This window comes from Mya arenaria, chromosome 12, assembly GCF_026914265.1.
Source record: "Mya arenaria isolate MELC-2E11 chromosome 12, ASM2691426v1".
Taxonomy (NCBI): Eukaryota; Metazoa; Mollusca; class Bivalvia; order Myida; family Myidae; genus Mya; species Mya arenaria.
The window spans coordinates 49570838-49595058 of record NC_069133.1 but is presented as its reverse complement, the minus strand read 5'-3'; the positions used below and the strand labels follow the sequence as shown (position 1 = coordinate 49595058).

Genomic DNA, 24221 nt, shown 5'->3' with positions numbered 1-24221 from the left:
GTCAAGCCATAATGCAGCCATTATAGGGCGCGGGCAGACCTATATAAACTCAACAACAACAACAACCACTCGGCAGGCGACCTCAACGAATACGGACGAAACGCCAGTTCCACAATATAGATATCTGAACTGGTATACTGATGACAGTTTGTCGGTCGATTTTAGATAGTAGAGTCTATCCCGAGCTTGCCGGAGATGGCCGAGTTTTAACGATTGTTATTATTGGTGGCTATATATATATATATATGGGAAATTCCCTTATTCCTGAGTTTCGGTTTGCAAAAGTGATGAAATGATAGCTAACGACAAGACAGCAGCCAATAAGTGTTTGCGTTGACTTAATAAACTAGATACGACGAAATAAAAGAAACAACCAAATACATTAACTCAGCAGTCAATATTAAGGAAATTAATCATACTCGTAATAAATTTTGCAGTGAAAATGCTTGAAATGTATCATATTGTCGAAGTAAAAGGAAACATACAACACATTTATTGGTGAACGCTAAATGTGAATTGGGCGTATTCAGTTTAATGCAATAAATACAACAGTGAAAGAAAACCGGTTAAAGAAATAGTATGAACATAATTCTGGTTTGATATCTGTTACATCCATCGCTGTAATAATGTTTCGGTTAATATTGAACGAGGACTGGACATTCTGTAGTATGCAATAAATGTAATACTGAAAGAATAATCAGTAAAAATTAATTAAACATACATGAACAAAGGCTGATTTGACAAACAGACCAACACAGCCAGACCCAGTGACACCAAACGGTCAGGGAACCTCGGTGACTGTTATGACAAGGAGGAGGCGATATGACGCCCTAAGACTGGGTACTGGCATGTAGGGGACATCCAGGGCTTTCTCCTAGCGCCGGCCAATAACTTCCATCTTGGGGTCTGCGTGACCCAAAATGACCACAACTTCCAGGACCCCCTATTATAAAAAATATCATTAAAATATTAGCTGGTATTTATTCCGGATACTATTTAGCGGTAGTCTTTACTGTAATAAATATTGATTGGGTACTTTTGTCTGTACATACCAATTAAGTACATTGTTATTATTTTTCATCTTTTTTAATTATATAAACCATTCGCATTAATGATGTTTCATTGAAACATTGTTGTTGTGTAGTCAGTGTTCTTATTGGCTGCTAGATAATAGTAGATCCATTTAACATTTCTTGTTTCGTGGTATTAAAAAGTACTTATTGGCTGCTAAGAATTTTATTGGCTGCTGTTATTGGCTGCTAACTTGCTTTCAGTAAAATGTAAGACTATGGATTACTAAGTGGATTACGTAATACATGTTTTAATATTATATAATATATATGCATATTCCATGTCTTTATGGCATCCAATTAATGCATGTGAGACATACAAGCAATGAGAACATTTAAAAATGAATAAATACCCGGAAAGGAAAAACAAAAACGCAACACCTAGGAAATCAAAATCCTTCTCTACCTTATCTACAATCCCTGGCTGCCAAACTCAAAATGGAGAAAGACAATTGCCATCGGTTGTCAAATGTGAATCTGGAGAAGAAACTTCTTCCAAACTGGTAGCGATGAGTTTATCTAATGATTGTTTATCTCCAGATGTTGAAGAAGACTGTTCCGACAGTTTGCTGCGTAGAGTTCCCTCCGGTGTACCAACTGCCAATATAGCAGAAAGGTGTTCATCTTCAGACTTGGAACATGACTGTTTACATGACGATGATGCTTATTTACGGACAGACGCATCTCTTGAAATACAAAGTAATGTAATGAGGTCGCTATTAGCCGAGGAAGAGTTCGATATTGTCAAAGAAATACATGAAGAAGGAACGAAAGTTAAAGAAAAACTTACCAAAGAACTTTCCGAAGAAGGTGACAGAATAAAATCATCTATTCAAACTACCGAGAGGGCAGCTTGTCAGTATCTTGTGAGAGGGGAACTCAATAGAAAATCAAACGAAAAGTCCAGAGGTAAAATCATGGGTTTTATTCTCAAACTCAACAGACCCCCGCCATTTTTTACGATTGGTAATTAATATGTTAAATCCCCTGTAAGATGTTGACTATCTCAAGCGCATGGGACAGAAGCGCAAGCTATATGTTTATGTTTTCCTAGCTCATATACCATATCTGTGATTTACTGAAATTTATTTATGGAATTTTAAAAATCTAAAAATAACTACGTATATATAGCAATAGTGGGAATCCTTACAAATTCGTCATCGTTCGAATTTAGTTGTTTTTATCGTAACATACTGCTTATAGCGTCGCCATATATAGCACATTGATATTATACTAATTAACGTTCTCAATTTCGTGCGCTTACCGGCGAAGATGCTGTTGTTATCTTAAAAGTCAATTTTTATTTCTTTTTAGATGTCGGAAGAGCAGATCTGATCATTTTACACACAGAAAAAGATCTGCGCGTTGCCAACGACTTGATGGCTGATTTAGCTGCTTTGCAGCCAGATATAAACCAGGATCTCTTCAGTAACATTGACCATGGACGAACCGGTATGGGTAGTCTGGACACCATACATGAACGCTATGGTTGTATTGGCATACTTGTCACACCCAACTTAGATGAAGACGAATTGACAATGTTTCAAGTAGAGGGCCTAATGACATTTGGGTTGGAAAACGGCAAGGATACAGCACACCGTGTAGTGCCTTTTTGGTATATGGAAAAAAGAGAGTGCAAAACAGTGTGTCTTCGTGCGATTAAAGGCTTGGATTATTCCAACTTCACATCGGACAAAAGACAGTTTTCATCTTCCTTTAAAACGCTGATTAAAAACATACGAAAACAATACTCTTGACAGCTTAAAAATGTTGTGCTATTTCACAAAATAGGCACAACTGTATAAAAAGTGACATAAACAAATTTTTGCTGCTGCGTAGCAATATTAATCTGATTGTAAAGTTATTGGTGTGTTGAAACAAAAAAGAAAACTTTTCGTAGGGAATACCGCTTTTTGGTGTGTTTTAAACATATTCCTGAACATGTATTAGTTGATGAAATTGGCTTCTCAAGTATTATGTTTATTCGCGTTTATTTGGTTATATTTGTGGCATTAAGGGCATTATGATATGCAAGAACAATAAGCTCAATAGCTTTACTCTATTTACATGAAACCAAAAGTGCCATTGATATAATGACTATGCATCACATAGCATTGTTGTATTTTTAAGCATGAACATGTAAGTGCAAATACAGTGTGTTCTTTTTCAACCCCAAATAGGGCCAGGAGTGAGCTTATTTACATTCCAAAAATTCGGATTTCAGGGGCAAAATTCATAAATCTGATTATATATATATAAAAAAATGTGTTTGCCTCAACTGTTTTGTTTCTGAATTCTATCAACTCTGTATTAAAAACATCTCTTCTCTGAAGGTGTATTTTAACAAAGAATTTATCTTTGTCCCATTTCAAGATCTTTCAACGTGCATAATAGTCATTGTTAAAAGCAATTTCGTTTATCTTTAAAGATGCACTATTACTCCCAAATAAGATTAACCACAATAAATACATTTTTTTATTATACCACAAAGCATTAGTAAATGTTGAAAACAATGATTCTTATGAAGGATACGGAGTTTAATTTGAAAGAAAGGTGCAGAAAACACGGTTTTTCTACCCTAAAAGACGGTAGTAAAACACAGTAAATCTTTTAGCATTCACCAATCATTTAATATTTGTGCGTGTTCAGCTATAAAATACACGGTTACAAATGTGTTAACAGTTATCAAAATTGCCATTAATGCATTATTTAGTAAGTAGTTAAAGGTTTATCACTCAAACTTTATGTTTATGTGTATGTATTGATTTTGATAAGAGTGTCACTTTAATCTATTTTCACACTTCAAAGAGCCATTATGCAATTCATAAAATAAAAGGGAGGGATCCTCACAAATACGATAAGGAATGGTCTAGAATCTTGAGAACCGTCTTTATTTTATATAAAATGGTGTACAGAGCAATCGCCAGTTGACCAAACAGATGTCTCTACTGTTTCGTGTGATTAGGGTTTGTTTCGTGTGATTAGGGTTTTCATTATTATAATAGTACTCGTACTTGTTTCTTCGCGCAGATACGGGTATGGTATGCGTATTGGCATTTCAAGGTCGTCTGGGTTTTTTTACCTCATGCTTCATAGGGACATCATAGCCTTCGTCCTTGGCCATATCATGATATTACTTGTTAAGTGTTCCCGTCGCCATGGCATGACGGTCCCCATACTTCTAGCTACATTATGCGTCGAGTGTTGTCCCTTGATCGACCGACGGAAAACGACGCGAGTGTGCATCCACTTGTTGGTACTATAAATAACAGCTAGGGTGCATACAAAGCATAAAAAATGTTTAACGATTGTCTATGAAAATCATTGTGTTCGGCTAAATGGCTTCTAGAAAGGTTCCTGTCGCAATAATTATATATACATTTCTGGTTAAAATGGAGCACACGGGGGTTACATACTTTGAATATTTGTTTGTGAGCGCGGGATGAAAACCATTTCAAACTTTACATTGGTGAACATTTTATTGAAAATGATTACATGTACGTCATCAATACGAATACAATGGCCTAAGTCTTCCGGTGTATACCACATAGTACAGTCACTATATATTTGTGTGATTATTTTTATGCCCCCGAAGGTGGGCATATTAAAATCGCACCGTCCGTCCGTCTGTCTGTCCGTCCGTCCGACTCAATAACTCAGAATATTATGGACAGCTTTTAAAATAACTTGCCACATGTGTTTGGCATACCAAGACGACGTGTCGCGTGCAAGAATCGTGTCCCTACCTCTATGGTCAAGGTCACACTTAGGTGTTTATTCCCAATGGAATGCTGCATATAAGGATATAGAGTATAGGTTGTCGTGTCCGGGCTGTAACTTTCCCTTGTATGGACATATTTTAAAATAACTTGCCACATGTGTTCGGCATACCAAGACGACGTGTCGTGTGCAAGAACCGTGTCCCTACCTCTAAGGTCAAGGTCACACTTAGGTGTTTATTCCCAATGGAATGCTGCATATAAGGACATAGAGTATATATTGTCGTGTCCGGGCTGTAACTTTCCCTTGTATGGACAGATTTTAAAATAACTTGCCACATGTGTTCGGCATACCAAGACGACGTGTCGCGTGCAAGAACCGTGTCCCTACCTCTAAGGTCAAGGTCACACTTAGGTGTTTATTCACAATGTAATGTTGCATATAACGACAAAGAGTATAGGTTGTCGTGTCCGGGCTGTAACTTTCACTTGTATGGACAGATTTTAAACTAACTTGCCAATTGTGTTCGGCATACCAAGACAACGTGTCGCATGCAAGACCCGTGTCCCTACCTCTAAGGTCAAGGTCACACTTAGTGTTTATTCACAATTGCATGCTGCATATAAGGACATAGAGTATAGGTTGTCGTGTCCGGGCTGTAACTTTCACTTGTATGGACAGATTTTAAAATTACTTGCCACATGTGTTCGACATACCAAGACGACGTGTCACGTGCAAGACCCATGTCCCTACCTCTAAGGTGAAAGATACACTTTGTGTTTATTCACAATGGAATGCTGAATATAAGGACATAAGAATGTAGGTTGTCAAGTATGGGTGGTATTTTTTATGTTCAGAGGCAATTTAAAATAACTTGCCATATGTATTTGTTTGATCTTTAACTTTTCATGTACTGACCTTGTTCATAGGTCAATGTCACATTCGGGGGCATTCGTCACATACTATGACAGCTCTTGTTCTTCAGGGCGATTCTTTGCATATTTGTGTACAAGGGTGTCATGTTAGCCAGGGTGGACAGTTAGCATCATGGCGGTTACCATGGTAAGCAATATATTTTGAACATAATGTGTGCGGTCAGTAGATACTGTTAGCAAACTGGCCAGTAAAGTCATCAAATGTCATTTGAAAGTCACATTTCCAAATTATACATTAGCAACAAAGATTGCATTAAAACCTGTTCTTCATTTTAAAACTGAATTTGATGGGCTTTATTACAAAAGCAGAGCCCAAGTAGTGTGTTGCTTTCTAGAAATGCTTTGGTTTCATACCTGTGCAGATTGGATACAGTGGTCGCCAAATTTGCTATTTCCAATTAAATCCGAGTTTGACCAATTATTAATGATTATCTGATTAAGTTAATATGTAATTCATGTTACCACATTTGACACTGACCTCTTTTGATAACAAATAAATCTGTAAAAACTTTATGTATAATTTGTATGTCGATATAATTTATATTTGCTTTGATGAACAGTTCCTGCTATTTGACCTAATCGGTTAACTGCTTATTTTTTCAAATCAAAGCAACCTTTGGAGTTGACAGTTATTAGCGAAATATTTAGTTTCTACTGTCCAATTCAAAAGTTTGTAATGAAATTCTGATTTAGATATATTTAAATTTCAATCAAAATGTTTTATGTTAAATGTAACCAGCTGTTGTGACGGCATATGCTGAACATTGCGAAATACCCACTGGTAGTATACCTGCTGGTTGACGATATAACAAGTAAGAACCATAGTTACTTGGTATTTGGACTGTAGTTTAGGCCAGTCGAGCTATACGAATCAAACAATTCCAGTGTTCTTGTACTCTACTCTTGATCCACGAAATAAGCAAGTTAACCTCTTTTGTTTGTATATTTTAATAGTAAATTACTATTATGCACCAGTCAATTGTAAACACGTCCCACCAATTGTAAAACTGTCTCCGTGGCCTAATGGTTAAGCGCCTATGGAGCAGGAGGTCGTGGGTTCGATCCCTGGCCGCGTCATACCAAAAGACGTTAAAAATTGGTACAAGTAGCTCCCTTGCCTGGCGCTCGGCATTTAAAGGGTAGTGCTTGGAAAAGTGGTGTACTCAGTACTGGTTTAACCCAGGAAAGTTGTACCCCGTGTATCGGTGCTTAACACCACACACGTAAATGAACCAAGGGGTCTCTTCGAAAAAGAGCTAGGGTATCGCACCCAGACTTCCTTGTATCCCACCACTGTCTCTTCAGCGTGCTGTCCCTTCAGCAAAAACAAAGGACCCCGTTGTAAATAATTGCTTGCATTTTCACTAGTTATCCTTGACCGCAAGCTCTAAAGAAATACATACATACCCCCAGGTTCGGGGACTTTGACTTTTGGTCCAGCCAAGCCGGGGTAAAATCCTCATCCTGCAGCGACCAACTGCTGGTAAAATCCCTGCACACCTGACCCCAGTGACCCTAGGTAAGGCCCATTCCCTGCTATTTTTGGCGCAAAGACAAAATCACAGCATGGGCCTGCGGGGCCACCTGGAAGGTAAAACCACGGCCCATTTCCCTGGCTATCCCCGGTAAACCCCCGGACCTGGGGGGCAGTGGTTACAAATGACTGGTGCATTACTGTTACAGTTTTAGATTTTTTTATATTTCATACAACTTTTATAATCTACAAGTTATGAAGATTCACAGATTTAAGAAGTTTGTTCAGATACCAGCTCAGATTGAGAAGATTCATTAAATATAACAATTCTATACCTGGCGCGTGCATGTGCAGAAAGAAGGTATCTCCAAGCTGCAATAACTGAACAAGCAAAAGCTAGTCTTATTTTTGCAAGTTTTATCAACAACACTGTCAAGAATACTGTTTATTTAACGACTCCGACTCAAAGATCTTTAAAGTTGCGTCCCAACCTGGCATGCACTCCTTAGCATTAAGCTAAGTCGGGAGCTTAGGGAAGATTAAATAATTAAAAAAAAAACATTGTTAACTTTGTGACTTGCTCCGTCCATGCATAAAGCTAAAAAATGTATGCGGGTTCAGGCCCTGATGAGCCAGTGTGAATGCATACAAGTGAAATTCAGGAATTTTTTTCCATCATGGAGGAATAAGGGCTTGCATGGGTACTGTAAGCTGAATGGCCTACAGGTTTTAGTCATAGCCAAAATATTTTTTGTAAACTTAAGGTTTAGTGCTTTTGTAGAATGGCTGTTGGAGGTGTACCAGAGCTAAGCGAGCTGACTGCAGCAGGAATAGATGAAAATAGAGAGGAACAAGAACAAGAGGTAAACTTAGTAAGATATAGATGATAACTGTTTGTTTCAGTGTACAATCACAATATATTTTACCAAGGGATCTACAAAAGCTATATTTTATGATTGGCTTGCCAGGATTTTTATGCCACGAATGAAATATTTACTTTTGGTGTTCACAAAGTCAAATATATCGCTTCTTACACTGAAACAAACACTTTTTTTATTATATGCTTAAAAAGGATACAAAATGACAGTTAATTGTAGTTTTCAGAAAGAAAGGTCATTCAGAAATGATGTCGTCGAAATTGTGTCCCAGCCCTGTGTGGCTGAAGTTTTATTTGAAAGTGGGAGCAGGAAAAATAGCAAAAAAGTGAAAAATAGCAAATTGTTATTACACTGTTTGAAACAATGAAATATTTTTTTTATTTCACTGATAAATCTCTTTAAATCACCTGCAAGTATATAATAAAAGAGATATGTAACAAACTGACAAGTTATTAAACAACTTGAGTGTTCACTTTTCATTTTGTGACCCTAACATTATGTTTCAACAGAACAATGCAAAACTTTAATTCCAACAATTTCTCAATCAAAATAATGCTCATCAATTTTACTACAGGAGCAAAGTGACATACAAACTTATGCTAAGTATAATACATGAAATTTATAAAAAAAAAAGACATGATTCTGAATTGTTTCTGTATAATAAAATCAACATACAGTAAAAACTCGTTGGCTCAATATCCCATAGACCGGCCAAAATATTTAGGGCCTCACGAAAATTGAGCCAAGAGGGAATGTTTACACAGAGCAAAACAAAATCTGTCCTTTACATCTAGTAACGAACAAGGAAATTGAGCCAAACGATATCGAGCCAACAGGTTTTGATTGTACATGTTCTATATTAAAATCACAGTTAAAGATGTACACATATATAGGTCCTGTAACTTTTCTCATGCATTGAAATTGATTGTTTTGATGTATACACAGATGTCATTGACAATCAGTTTGTTATTTATGACCAAATTTAACAGTCCCTTTTTAAACTCTTTTATTCTTTGTCTTGATAAAGATTATTTTGAAACAAATTGCTTGACATGATTTAGGCCAACTTTATTTTGAAATTGCAAATAAAACTTGAATGTTTAACTTTTAGAAACATTTATTTTAAAAAGTACTTTATCATATGAAGACATGTAAGTTATAACTCTATTTCCCTTCTTAATTCAGATAGAGGTGCTGTTGTCCATTTATGAGGGACAAGATAGTAGAGTTGAGATTTTGAGTCGATCTGGTGGCAGTGGAGAAGATGGAGCTTCTTATGACCAGCAAAATATGCTGAAGGTTTGTAAGGATTGAACGCTAAGAGCAAGATATAACCTTCAAGTTGTTAAAACTTTCCCTTAGATTGATATTGTTGTTTTTAAACCTCTTTTTAAACATGAAATTATCTAAAATAACTATAGATATTGTGAGATAGTTTGGATTTTTAATGTTCAATTGTCCTAAGTATCATGAGGTATTTTGGATTTTTAGTGTTCAATTGTCTTAAGGACTTCAAACGTTTAATATGAAGACAAGTTACTAGAATAAGGAGGTAAACTATGTGACATTGACAAATACACTTTTGCTGAGCCAAAAATGATACATTATGTAATGAACATTTTATATAGTTATAGCAATCAATTTTAATGTGAATATAAACTTATGTGAGTGGTATGGCATAGTTTTTGTATCAGGTGTTACGAAAAGTATCACTTCACCCTAAAGTCTCCCCACTTCTCCCTAAATTGGCTGAAGGGAGAAGTCACTTCTCCCAAAATTTCCAGCCTTGTGAGAGCCCTGAAGACAAGTTATTAGAATAAGGAGGCAATTGTTTTAAGCTGTACCTTTGTACAACAGACACATACCGTAGCCTAAATATGCCAAATGAAAAAGCAGTTTGATCTCATTTGATATTAATACCCATATTCGAAATACATACATGAAAACGAGTTCTTTTGGATATTTGATAAAGCAGATATTGTAGTGAAATGATCTTTAAATGGGACTGCCCAAGATTTGTTTTGACTTTCATTGGCAGTACTGGAAAATGATTCCAGTTTTTAAAAACTCTTCACAATTTGATGGCCATAGATGTTAACAGTATATATGAGAGATGACATGATGATTGAGTAGTGTGGAATAATTATTGATGGGTTCAAAACATTGGCAATAATCGATTAAGATCTGACATCCATAATCTGTATTCAACAAACTTGATTAATTTACTTAAAGATGCACTCTTACTCCAAAATAAGGAGTATCACAATAAATACAATTGTTTTAGTTTATTGAAAAGGATGAATATATATTATAATAAAAGTAATGGTTTTTATGAAGTAGACTGTGTATAATTGAAAGAAAGGTGCAGAAAACACTGTATTTCTACCTTATGAGACGATAGCTGATCACTGTAGGACTCACCAGTCATTTTATATTTGTGTGTTTAGGTTTATCACTCTAAATTTATGCTTGTTATTTGTATGTATTGATTTTGCGTACAAGTTTCACTTTATCTTCTGTCATTCAGTATGTTTGGCTAATTTTAAAGTCTATAACACATGATATATAGGAATTGTTGAAATAAACAATAATTTGCATTTTTTTACTTTCAATAATTAGTTTGGAAATACACTTAAAATTATTTCCGATTCGATGATTGATTATGGTTTTCCATTTTGATTTGATTATCTTATATGAAGTTTGACTTATTATCCAGCACTAGTAAGTATGTTGTGTTTCAGCTGTATGTGCCAGTCGTGTATGGAAATAAAGTGCCTGTAGATGTGTTCCTACCACTGGAAAGTGAGTCTACAGGTGCGACCAATGGTGTTACCTCCCCTTCTGGTGTTCAGCTGGCCAGATCTGACTCAGGTGAATACATACTGTTTTGGTTTCGGTTTCTCATATTATATTTTAATAGCTTTTGTTTATTATTCAAGAAAGATATATTTTGTTTCAGTAATATAGTCTTAATTGGGTGGTGGGGTAACTTCTATTTGGATTTAGTATATTTAAAGTTTTGGGGTTTTCTCCTATTAAATAATGCATTTTAGAACTAGAAATGCATTAACTTGGCTAAGAGACATTGTTTCCAGTGGTTTACTGGGTAAACAAACATGCTGTAAGGCACCATCTGATGATATTTTAATGTATAAAGATACAAGTTTCATATTATAATGTTTTGGGAGTGCAATTTAACAGGACTGGTAACAAGGTAATTTTATAGACAACGATTTCTTTCTCCTTAGGTCAGCAGGTTATCTGAAATTTTGCTTCACTCTTCTGCCCATCCTGCTCCGCCTGCGTGGATAGGAATCACATATTATTTCTGTTTTTTTCTACAGGTCAGCGGGTTATCTGGAATTTCCCAGTAACCTTCCTTCCCCCTCTAGTCATCCAGGCCTCTCTCCCACCGACCTACCCCTCCCACACTGCTCCTGACTACGTGGTTACCTGCCCTTGGCTCTCTCCCGCCCAGCTCAGTCTCGTGTGTCGGGAGCTGGATGGACAGTGGGAGAAAATGAAGGAAGATGGGGGTGGGAGGGGGATGTCAATACTGTTCACATGGATGGATTGGCTGACGGAAAACCTGACAAGGTACGCATTTGTCTTCAATATTTTTCATTATCAAGGCTTAGTCATTAGCAGTAATTAGCATTAGCAGTTTTCATAAGATATAGTTGATTCTGGATTGTTTTAAATTAAACATAAAGCATTATTTTCCTTAACACTTGGTTATATGTTAGTTATATGTTGCAGGTTATATGGAGGTTATATGTTGTAGGCTATGTGTAGGTTATATGTTGCAGGTTATATGTAGGTTATATGTTGTAGGTTACATGTAGGTTATATGTAGGTTAATCAGGTTATGTGCCATGCATTTCACAGTGTGGTTATTGGTAAACAATAAAATCTTTTGTTAATTGACGTTGAATATGATGGACTGAAAACATAACCAATAGCTTTGAATATTAATATATTAATTCATTGTGAAATTGGTAATACATTTTACATGTTTTTTATGTCAAGGGAATAAGTAATAGTTTTGTTTTCCATAGGCTGATAGGCTATGAAGATCATGTGTATGTATCAGCGTATGAAGTGGATCAAGATGTAGATGATTGCCGAGTCATTGTAGAACCCATGGACTTAAATGACATCATAACACATCTCATGAGGTAGTTCCTTGTCTGTAAAAAATGCTTCTACATGTTTAATAAAGGGTCTCAAAAAAAAAAAATTTTTTTTTTTTTTATCTCAAACATTAAAAGCAATGTAAGTGATTCTAATTGTGGGTCTTCAGTGTGTGTATACCACTTGATATAATACGTCATAAATGCTGTTAGAAGGCAACATATTGAATGGAATGAAGACTTTAAACAAAGATAACATTACTATTTCTTCACCATTTTATATGAAACACAGCGCAGTTAACGCTTCTTACAGAGCCCTGCCTTCGGTCTTTTACCCGAGTTTGATTGAGAGATTAGTTTCTTAAAAGACTTAGACAAATCCTTCCACAAAACAAGGAGCACTGTCAAAACAATATTTTGGAAACAAGTTTGTCGAAGTGTTTGAGGAAAGTAATCAGAAAAGCTCTGCCTTCTGACATCGCATTTATCACGTAATTTATCACATGGTAAACCCACAGTGCTCTTGCTGCTTTTAAAACAGTGCACATAAAAGGGATTATGGCATATAATAAAAGTTAATATTGTTTGTCATTTAGTGCTTGAATATAATATTATAAAATTATAATAAATATAAAAAATGTTTTCCACATGAATTCAAACATTGAGATCGTTTTTCCCCTTGAAAGGTTCCATTTTATATATCCATATGTATATATAAAAATAATATTTTAAAATATAGAACTTTTTTAACGAAAAAAAGATGTATATATATATATACAGTCAAACCCTGTTAGCTTGAACTCCCAGGGACATGCGAAGATACCTCGAGCCTCAGATCGAGCCAAGCCGGAATGCTTACCTTCAGTATAAAGGAGACAGTCCTTTACATCCAATTTGAGCCAACAAGTAATTCGAGCCTAGCAAGTTCCAGCCAACCATGTTCCACTGTATATGGAACCAAATTTCATTGTATATATGCATGTACATTGTTTGAATTATTTAAATATAACCATTCTCCATTTAACCATTTACCAATATTGTTATTAGATTCAACAGGGCGGAAGAGCTGCGCCAGTTTTACAATGACATCCAGTGCTGTGAAATATGTTACGAGGAAGGCCAGGGTTCAAAGTTTGTGCTGATTCCCGAGTGTGGACACTTCATGTGCCGGGAATGTCTAACTGCACACTGTGAGCTACTTGTGAAGGAAGGAAATGTTCTTAACATCTTGTAAGTTCTAGAGGGGGTGGGGGGAGGGATGAGTGGGTGATGAAAAAATAACCTTAGTTATCAAGATTACCATTCAAAAACACTTTGAAACAAACTGCATGTAAATAACATTTGTATTTGGCAGTGTCTCAATAATGTAATTATTATATGTGTTTTTAAAATAGTATCTGTGGAAGATTTTTCATCAAATATCCCTTTTTTTGGCCCCAATCAAAAAGGCTTTGATGCCCATGCATTTAAAATCACCAATTAAAGCTACATTATAAACAAAAGACTAGGTTTAAATTCATATTAGTGGCATCCTGTACAATATTCAATTAAGTATGTACTATTAGGTTAATCTGTGTACTATAATGTAACTTGCCTACCGGGCTGTTGATCAAATACTCATGGACCTTGTCTTATTAATGATCGTTTCGTACACTCGCTTTCTTAAATGTAGCAATAATATTCATTTCGAAATAGGCTAGTTGTAATTGTCAATACAAACATTGTTTATATGATGTAACACTACCATGACATTTGACTGAATTTTCTTGAGGTTTCAGTATGCATGTATGTTGTTTGCATGTTGATGTTATGGCCCTCTTTAGTGTATCAAATCAGTGCTATTAGCTTTTGTGTCACCCATAAAGCATGGCTAACACATAGGGATTATTTTCTTCGTTGGTTGGGATACACTTTCCTTCTTAGCGTAACTTTTGAACAACTTGGTGTAGAGTTTTCAAACTGGGTGTATATCCTTGGTCAAAGTCAGTAGATGACACCTAATTGAGGTAGATAGGTCACAATTTTTTGTGACCTTGATGAGAAAAATGATGGGTGATCTCAACAGGTGACACATTTGAGTTTTATTTTATACAAATTTATATTGTGTATTTAAAGGTGTCCAATGTCAGAGTGCAAAAGCCACATACCAGCGTTTGTGTTAAAGGAGATTCTGAGCAAAGAAGACTTTGACAGATTTGATTCTTTGAGCTTACAGGTAAGAATTGATTTCTTTGTTTACACACAAGGGCCATTAGTATTTTCACAACCTCAAATTTCCCATAGACATATTTGTATTTGTACCTTTTGTCAAAGTTATTACTTTTTTACATATGAACAATTGTTGTTGAATCAAACGCTGATGGAGAGATATAATAATGGAGGCATTTATCGTAGTTTGAAAGCATGCATTCTTTTTTTATGTATACTCCCATAGGCTACAGTGTTGAAAGTGATCAAAATCTTAGTGGAAAAAGTCTAATTCAAGTGACCAATTTCTTAGTGGAAAAAGTCATATTCAATCAAAAATCTTTCAAATGCTGTCTTTAGCTTTGACTATTTGAAGAATATGTGGAGCTATATTACTAACCTTTGCATCTGGGTTGATGTCACATCTTTAAGTTACAGTTTTGCATGTAAGCAATTTCAATTCATTAACTCAGGGCTATTCAATTTAAACATATAACCCCTTGGGGAAAGGCACTTTAAAATTATGCCACCCCCCTACAGAAGCAAATTTGCCCTTTTGGGGTCCAAATTACAGAACAAAGACACCCACCATTACACTATTTAAATAATCACCTTTCCCCTGGGGGTTATATGTTTTACTGGAATAGCCCTCAGTAAATACATCATGTTTTACATTGAAGCTTTAGATAATCCTAATGATCTACCTGTACTTAATTAATAAAGTCAGATAACTCTAATTTGAATATTATGCAAATTATAGACCTTTATTATTTGACTTAGAAATTCTGGTTACGGTTTTGCATGAAAGCACATATACGCTAATAACTCAGCAACTTCTTTATGTATTGCATTGAGACTTTATTGAACAGTGCTCAACCATCCAATCTACTTAAATAACCAAGTTAGATAACTGTATTTTTGCAAATAATGGTCCTCTATTATTCAGCTTATAAATTCTGGTTAAAGGTTTTGCATGTAACCACATTTAAGTCTATATCTCAGCAAATGCATCATGTATTGCATAAAAACTTTATACAAAGACTTCCAAACACCCAACCTTTATAATTAATCAAGTTAGATCACTATATCTTGCATGTAATGCAAGAAATTGCCACTTTATTTTTTGACTTTGAAATTATGAAACAGTTTAAATTTTATCTAATTTTACAGTGATCCATTCATGTTTGACTTAAACTTTGCAATCCTTAAACATGCAGCGGAATAGTTGAGCGCACTGTCTCTGTGACATCTCTTACAAGTTAAAATGTATCAATATTATCTTAATAGGCATACCGTATATAAATACATTCATTTTCCATCAACCTGGAGAGTTTTATGTACTTATGAAACATTGTTTAAAATATATAGCGAAATATTAAAACCTTCAAATACATGGGAAGCAGAGGGTCTGGATAATTGACTCTGTTAAAATAGTTATTGCCCATGACTGTAGATCTAGTAAAGAGAATACGGTTCAATATTAATGAAGAACTACCAGTATTAACAATAATCTAAGGAACCAAACTTTGTTTCAGATAAACTATATAATATATATACTTTAATGTTAAGTATTTAGTACTGCATTATCAGAATCAAGCTATGTATACAAAAGCATCAACTTTTATTTAACAACAGCTGTATGTCAAACAGTATGCCTCAGAGCACCGCTTTGTCAGAAACATGTGGCAGAATTATTAAGGTTATTTTAAGACAGAATACATTGATTATCAATTATTTTGCACATACATGTACTTTTCAGGAAAGTATACCCTTTGAACTGTGTATAAAACTGTGGACGATACCTTTAATTTTGTTCTCCTTACCCGGATACCCACACCCTGCCCAAAAAATAATTGAAGGGTCATAAACTGCTTAAGAGGAACCTACAACTGGAGCTTCATGGTCCTAGGGCAAACTATCCTCAAGTTAGTGTGCCGATAATGTTTTCCTGAGACTGTTGACCTTGACCAATTGACCAAAAATAAATGGGCTGATCTACTGATCAAGGGCAACCTACCACTGATGTTTCAAAGTCAAACCATTCTTGAGTTACTGTGTGTACAAAGAATTCATAAGGTTGTTGAAGTTGTTGTTATAAAGGCTTACTGTTAGCTTTTTTGTCTTGTAGAAAGCCCAGAACATGATGCCAGATGTTGTTCTGGTTGCCCATGTGGTAACATGGAAAAATGTATTACAGCGTGCATGAAGAAATTTACTAGCTTACTGAAAGCATCCTATGTTCTTTTTGTGTTGCAGAAAGCTCTGAATGTGATGTCTGATGTGACATGGTGCCCGCGTTGTAACAAGCCTGTAATCTGTGAACCGGAACAGAACCTCTCATTGGCCATCTGTCTCAACTGCATGTTCACATTCTGTACTATGTGCATGGAACGGTCTCATCAGGTACTGTATGTTTTCTTAGCTTTACATGGTCCATGTTATGCTATTATTGCTTTTCACCAATTCTAGTTCTTTTTTAGGTCATTTTTGTTTTCAAATAAAAAGGTCTAGGTATTGTCATTCCATCTGGCATGGTCTGCAGCAACTTGGGCATCAGTGGCATTGTCATGTTAAACCTCAATTAATAACTGAAAAGCCATTCGAGATATTCGAATGGAACTTGGTAGACATGTAGGCCCAGAGTCAATATGCACAAATAAAGCACGAGTCATAACTCAGGCTTTAGTATTTGTAATAGAGCTATGCCCCTTGTCAATTGAAGAACAAAACAACATGAGAATGAGAGCTAAACAGGAGAGCTATACTACTCACCCAAGCATTTGCGTCGGCGTCACCACTTGGTTAAGGTTTTGCGTGCAAGCACACATAGGTTAATATCTCAGCAACTACTTGAGGTATTGCATTGAGACTTGATACAATGGTACTCAACCATCCAACCTACTCAATTAACCAAGTTAGATAACTCTAGTTTGCATTTAATTCAAATAATAGGCCTTTATTATTTAACTTAGAAATTCTGGTTAAGGTTTTGCGTGCAAGCACACTTACATGTAGGTTAATATCTCAGCAACTACTTGAGGTATTGCATTGAGACTTGATACAATGATACTCAACCATCCAACCTACTTAATTAACCAAGTTAGATGACTCTAGTTTGCATTTAATGCAAATAATAGGCCTTTATTATTTGACTTAGAAATTCTGGTTAAGGTTTTGCGTGCAAGCACACATAGGTTAATATCTCAGCAACTGCTTGAGGTATTGCATTGAGACTTGATACAGTGGTACTCAACCATCCGACCTACTTAATTAACCAAGTTAGATAACTCTAGTTTGCATTTAATGCAAATAATAGGCCTTCATTATTTAACTTAGAAATTCTGGTTAAGGTTTTGCGTGCAAGCACACATAGGTTAATATCTCAGCAGCTACTTGAGGTATTGCATTGAGACTTGATACAATGATACTCAACCATCCAACCTACTTAATTAACCAAGTTAGATAACTCTAGTTTGCATTTAATGCAAATAATAGGCCTTTATTATTTGACTTAGAAATTCTGGTTAAGGTTTTGCGTGCAAGCACACATAGGTTAATATCTCAGCAACTGCTTGAGGTATTGCATTGAGGCTTGATACAATGGTACCCAACCATCCAACCTACTTAATTAACCAAGTTAGATAACTCTAGTTTGCATTTAATGCAAATAATAGGCCTTTATTATTTGACTTAGAAATTCTGGTTAAGGTTTTGCATGTAAGCACACATAGGTTACTATCTCAGCAACTACTGGATGAATTGCATTGAGACTTTATAAAATGGTACTCAACCATCCAATCTACTTAAATAACCAAGTAAGATAACTCTAGTTTGCATTAAATTCAAATAATGGCCGCTTTTTTATTCAACATAGAAATTCTGGTTAAGGTTTTGCATGTAACCACTTTTAAGTCAATGCTTCAGCAAATACATCATGTATTGCATTTAAACTTTACACACAGGCTCCCAACCATTTAACCTTCTTATTTAATTAAGTAAGATAACTCTATCTTTCATATTATATAATGTTTGCCCCTTTATTATGCGACTTAGAAATTCTGGTTAAGGTCTTGCATGTTAGCACACATAGGATAATATCTCAGCAACTACTTGATGTATTTGCATTGAGACTTTATACAATGGTATTCAACCACCCAACCTAATTGAATAATCAAGTTAGATAACTGTGTTTTGCAAATAATGGCCCTTTATTATTACACTTAAAAATTCTGGTTAAAATTATGCATGTAACCACATTTATGTTAATAATTATCTCTGCACATCATGTATTGCATTGAAATCTAATCTAACAGTGGTCCATGCATGTTTCGCCAAAACTTTTCAATCCTTACACTGAAAAGTGGCTGAATAGTCGAGCGCGCTGTCTCTGTGACAGCTCTTGTTTCTGCAGTACTCTTGTTGGCATCAGTAGCATCATTCTATAGTCATCAGAAAATGTCTTTGAATTAAATTTTCACTACGTGTTTAAATTATGGTCCCTTTCAAAACTCACAATTTATTATATTAAAATGTTTACTTTACTTATACATTAGTTAGATATTGACTTCGTTGTTCGTTTCGAAAACCAGCCAGATCCCTCTTACATGACTGGGTAAAGGCACCTTAAAATTGATCAAATTGAAAATACATGTAACCAAAAAAGCCATGCCAGTAGAGCATACGCCCTCATGCACCTATTGTTTTATTTTTTATATACATTTTGTAGGGGGAAGAATGCGAAAAGGCAAGGACCGAAAGAGAAAAACAGGCTGCAGATTCTGAATTAAGGCGAATGAAGGGCGAGGTAACAATAGGAATGCGGAAACGGGAGAGGGAGAAGAAACTTGAAAATAAACGCAGTGACAACTATATACTGGAAATGACAAAAAATTGTCCCCTGTGCAAATCACCAATTATGAAAACAGGAGGGTATGTTGGTCTTAGATAAGCAATGTTAAGACAATATTCAACAGTAGTTGAAATTACCACTGGAATTTTAAGAATGGAGATTTTCAGTTTTCCGTCTATGCCTTAAATGTTTGCCAAGGCATATTCTTAAGATGAAAAGTAAGGAAAATGTCAGATCTTAATGACCATTGGGCAGCGATTTTTACTTTTATAGTACTTGTATTTCAAAGAAAATTCAATGTATGCTTTCAAAGGATTGTAATAAAAAATGTAATTTGTTATTAATAATTATCGATTTCAATTTTTATATTATTGTTTTCTGTGGATAATGCATGTAGCAAGTGTGTTTTTTTGTTTACCTTAATTCCATAATCATAATGCATCTCCCTTCAATAAAGTATTGTTTTACAGGTGTAACAAAGTGACATGTGGCAGTTGCAGCGGTTATATGTGTTGGGTTTGTGTGCGACCGATACGTGGGTATGACCACTTTGCAAACAATCCTGCGTGTAATACGTTCACTATTGAACAAGATCGAATGATCGACAACCAAGATTTAGCCCAATTTAACTTTGACTACATGCATATTCCTGTGCCCCCTCCTAGGAGAGAGAGAGTCAGAAATCAGGTAAGGTGTTTTATTGGGGAAATATATTGAATGTAGGATGATGTTTTGTATTGATAATTTAATGGAAGGTTTTACAGTCAAACTTGTTGGCTCGAACTCCAGGGAAAATACCTCGAGCCTTGGAAAATACGAACCAAGCGGGATTGTTTACCTTCAGTATAAAGAAATTGGTTCTTTACATCTAGTTCCAGCCAACTAGGAATTCAAACCAAGTGAGTTCGAGACAACAGGATTTGACTGTATGCCGAATGCAGTACATATTTAAGTACAGATTAGATTTTCAAAGAAAACAAAATGAAGTTTTCATCAGCAGTATCCAGTGGCCAGGTGGATTTGCAAATGCTTGGCCATACCAAAAAAAATGTTACTTGATAAACACATGAAAATCAGACACATTGTAGGCATTTTACTTGTGCCGATATGCGGGTGTGTAGCAATGCCAATACCTCTAGCTTCAATAATGGTGGAGTCTCCGGCTTGATTAATACATAATATTCCCACCACAATGGTGTAGCAATGCCCATACCTCTAGCTTCAGTAAAGGTGAATCAGTCTCCTCATTATTCAAAACTTTGATTTAAGATATTATCATGAATCTAAGCACACAAATATGTCACCAGTGACACACAATGGGTGTGTGTAGCTAGACTCATAACTCTTGCTTTAGTGAGAGCCCTTGTCAGGCAATGAACATGTAATCCAAAAAGCTTTAATATTGGCTTTAACCCATTAACCATTGAAACAATTATTCTCATAAAAATAAGTACAGTATGTTCTTTAATAAATGATGAGTTATGTTCCTTGGTCAGTTGGAAATTAGTGTAATAAAACTAGACGAGTAGTGAAAATCCAGTGGCAATGCTCTATGTTTCTATACAAACCGGTATATAGAACTATTATTAATGAATAAAACGGAACACTTACTTAACAAACTTTGTTGTTTTCTCTTTTAGGGAAATGAAATCAAAGATCGTTTAGCTGCAAATCCCGGACTTAAGAACGATCTTGCGTATTGTGTCACATGCAGGCAACCGAACCTCCGAGAGAACCAGAACAACCACGTGCGGTGCTGGAGCTGTAAAGCAAGTTTCTGTATGCACTGTAACTCGAAGATTAGCGGTCCTGTTGGGAGACATTACGCTGGCCAGGGTTCCTGTCCACAGCACTCTTCTTGATGAACAACGAAATAATTGAGAGTATATGAAAATTGATAGTGGAAAAATTATTGATATGTTTTTAAAAAATAATTATAAAAATTTGTATTTATTTTAGATTGAGAAATATTGTTGTTTTTTATGATATTTTGTTACATGTTACGTCTGCTACTGTATATTTCAACTAAATGCAGTTATTTATCAGACTGATTTACTTCATATATACATAGAAGGGAGGTATTTATGTTAGGTACCATTTAAGAAATGTACCTTATCACAGTTATAAAAAATCCGTACGCGCAGTCTTACCATCATGCTAAAAAAAAAGTCTGCAAATATACAACGGCTTTTGGTATAATCTTGTGATGTTGAGAGAATTGGAACACCTCTGATCACGTCTGGAACTGTCAAGGAAGCTCTTGTATGAGTAACAATTATTAACATTGTTTTTGGAAATGTATGCTTAGCTGACAAAATTTTCTGCTGTTTATTTAAATACATTAAAATAATCATATCATTTCCATAAAATGCACCTTTGTATAGATACTCAATATCACACACTTGACTGTGTAAAGAACTATGTTTTCTACATCTTATTTGAGATTTGCATCTGAATAATTTTTGTGTCACCTGACTAGGCGACATATAGGGGTTACTTTTGTCAGCGGCAGCGGCGGTGGCGTCCCGTTTTCACTTGTCCGGGGCATATCTCGTAAACTATTAGTGGTATCAACTTAAATATCATATGTAGATAGATCTCATTGAGGGCAAATGCAGTGCACAAGAACAGTTACTCTTGCTTCCATATTAGTTATTGCCCTTTGTTAATTTTCATGCTTAAAGTTTTGTCCGGGGCTTATCTTGTAGAATATAAGAGTTATCAACTTGAATCTTCATATGTAGATAGATCTCATGGAGGGCAAGTGCAGTGCACAATAACAGTAACTCTTGCTTTCTTAAGTTTAGAGTAATTGCCCTTTGTGAATTTTCGTCCGTAAAGTTTTGTCCGGGGCATATCTTGAAGAATATAAGAGGGCAAGTGCAGTGCACAAGAACCGTAACTCTTGTAACCTATAATAATTACACTCTTTTTGTGACTACCCACGTAAAAGAAATTATCCTTTTCATAATGCAGACTGTGATCTGTTCAAATACTTTCATACTGCAATAATAATAATTGTTTACTATAATGTACACTTTAGATTTTTGTAACATTTATAGATATTGCAATTTAATTGTTGTTTTCATGTGTTATACATTTGTTATTTCACCTACCTACACTGTTTTAGCATGTAAACTTTATACTCGTCTATATCTTTGTAAACATACCAATAATGTACAAAATGTATTTATTACAATTTACAACTCCGAGGTAGCAGGAACCTTTAGTTACCTGTTATCAAACGGGTATATTTTCCCTCAGTCATGCTGTATTTGAAGCAAAATATATTGTCACATTTATTTATTTATATTCATGTGAATTTCAAAACTGTGATATATTTTTCAACGTTTATAGAACCAAAAATGCTGTTAGTACTGTTTTTCATATTTGTGATATGCATGATATACATACATTTGTAGTCATAAAATATGTTTTACATGTGGTACTGCATACTCTTTTATTTAACCTCTTTCTGTAAACAGATGAAATAAACGGTAACTGTTTTAAGAAGTTTATGTGTTCTCAACCATTCAAGATTTGTGTGCGGTTCAAGTTGTGTGCGGTTGTTTGTTCATTTGAGTGTTGAAATGCCATAAGCGATAAGAGATGGAAGTGACTTCAGCATGTTCAGTTCCCAGTTTAAACAAGATATTAGAAGACATAAAGAAACAGAACGAGATGCAAGAGATTCCGGTGTGTTACCTTAGCCTTTTCGAAGAGACCTCTTGTTGTTTTTTAACGTGCTCCGTTTTCCTGGGTTTAACCAGTACTGACTACACCGATATCCCAGTACCATCACTTTGATGCCGAGCGCTAGGCAAGGGGGTTATACAATGAGTTACCAATTATGTTGCCAAATTAATAATGCTGAATGCATCTGTGTTTTCTGGGATATTAGCCTAGGCAATCAAGTTATAGAACCATTTCATGTAAGTTATATACATTTGTATGACCCTGTGGGACGAAGACAATTTGATTAAGAAGTTTTGCACGTAAGTGTCTATCGTTAAATGCTCAGTAGCCGCTAATAAAATTGATCTATAACTTCATTTTAATCAAAAAAGGTTTGATAACCGACGTTATCATTGCATCTTGGTGTAAATCGATCAAAGTAAAATCAAATTGAATATGGGGACTACATACTTTTTTGGATCTGCAAATATCATATGGACTATATAAAGAGCCTTTTGTATGTGTATATGTATTTACAGTGGCATGTCCAGGATTTGGCGTGGGTGGGGGGCGTAACCATGAGATATGCGCTCCTCCATCAGAACCAATATCAATTTTGTTGAAAGTGTTGGCGGGGGACGGGATGCGGTACTCCCCATTTTTAGTCCGAAATGGTGCCTTGTGTTACTTTTTTTCTCCTGTATTGATATTAGAAGTAAACTTGGACGATTTTAGGGGGGAGGGGGTCGAGTGCTGGATCCGGTACGGATACCAATCGTAAATCGTAGCAGTGATTATCATTTAATATAATGTGCTTCAAGCTTTGGACAATGTAGAAACATACAACCGGATCCAAGACGACGCGCGCACAGAGCCGGTAAGCCTCCATTTAACAGGATCTGGCTCTCATACTTCTTTATTCTCGGTTGTGTAACATCCAAGATACAATTCATCGTTGATACGCAGCCCGTTATTTGGGGTTTCTTTATCTTCGAATTTACACCGCATCCAATGATGAGGGTGAGTAACCAATTGAGGATTCTTATTTCCTCTTAAATAATAAATACTTCGCGTGGAATGCCATAGGGTCAACCCATAATGCAGCCAATGGGCGCGGAAAAACCTTACACACTCATAGGGCTATAATTCAGTTGGAAATTTAGTCCATGATTTAATCACACTGGTGCACCAGGGGTCATGATCACGAACAGTCGAGTCTCAGTTCAGACTCAAGTTGCAAAACTGCAAACCTTGATTTTATTGTAACTTTCTTTCTTGTTGATTTTTGATGATGACATTA

General features: G+C 35.6%; 2 protein-coding genes across 2 annotated transcripts; both read left to right on the top strand.

The window, feature by feature from the left end:
* Positions 1 to 1252: 1252 nt before the first annotated feature.
* Positions 1253 to 3879, top strand: LOC128212096 (uncharacterized). Its single transcript, XM_052917354.1, has 2 exons — positions 1253 to 1979; positions 2385 to 3879. The coding sequence occupies exons 1-2, from the start codon at positions 1412 to 1414 to the stop codon at positions 2825 to 2827; spliced, it is 1011 nt and encodes a 336-aa protein (XP_052773314.1). The 5' UTR covers positions 1253 to 1411; the 3' UTR covers positions 2828 to 3879.
* A 2446-nt stretch (positions 3880 to 6325) lies between these two features.
* On the top strand, positions 6326 to 22759 carry LOC128212093 (E3 ubiquitin-protein ligase RNF14-like). Its single transcript, XM_052917352.1, has 12 exons — positions 6326 to 6537; positions 7981 to 8062; positions 9263 to 9376; positions 10819 to 10948; positions 11422 to 11674; positions 12136 to 12255; positions 13258 to 13440; positions 14326 to 14425; positions 16654 to 16800; positions 19124 to 19326; positions 19717 to 19933; positions 20887 to 22759. The coding sequence occupies exons 2-12, from the start codon at positions 7982 to 7984 to the stop codon at positions 21106 to 21108; spliced, it is 1770 nt and encodes a 589-aa protein (XP_052773312.1). The 5' UTR covers positions 6326 to 6537; position 7981; the 3' UTR covers positions 21109 to 22759.
* The last annotated feature ends 1462 nt before the right edge of the window (positions 22760 to 24221 follow it).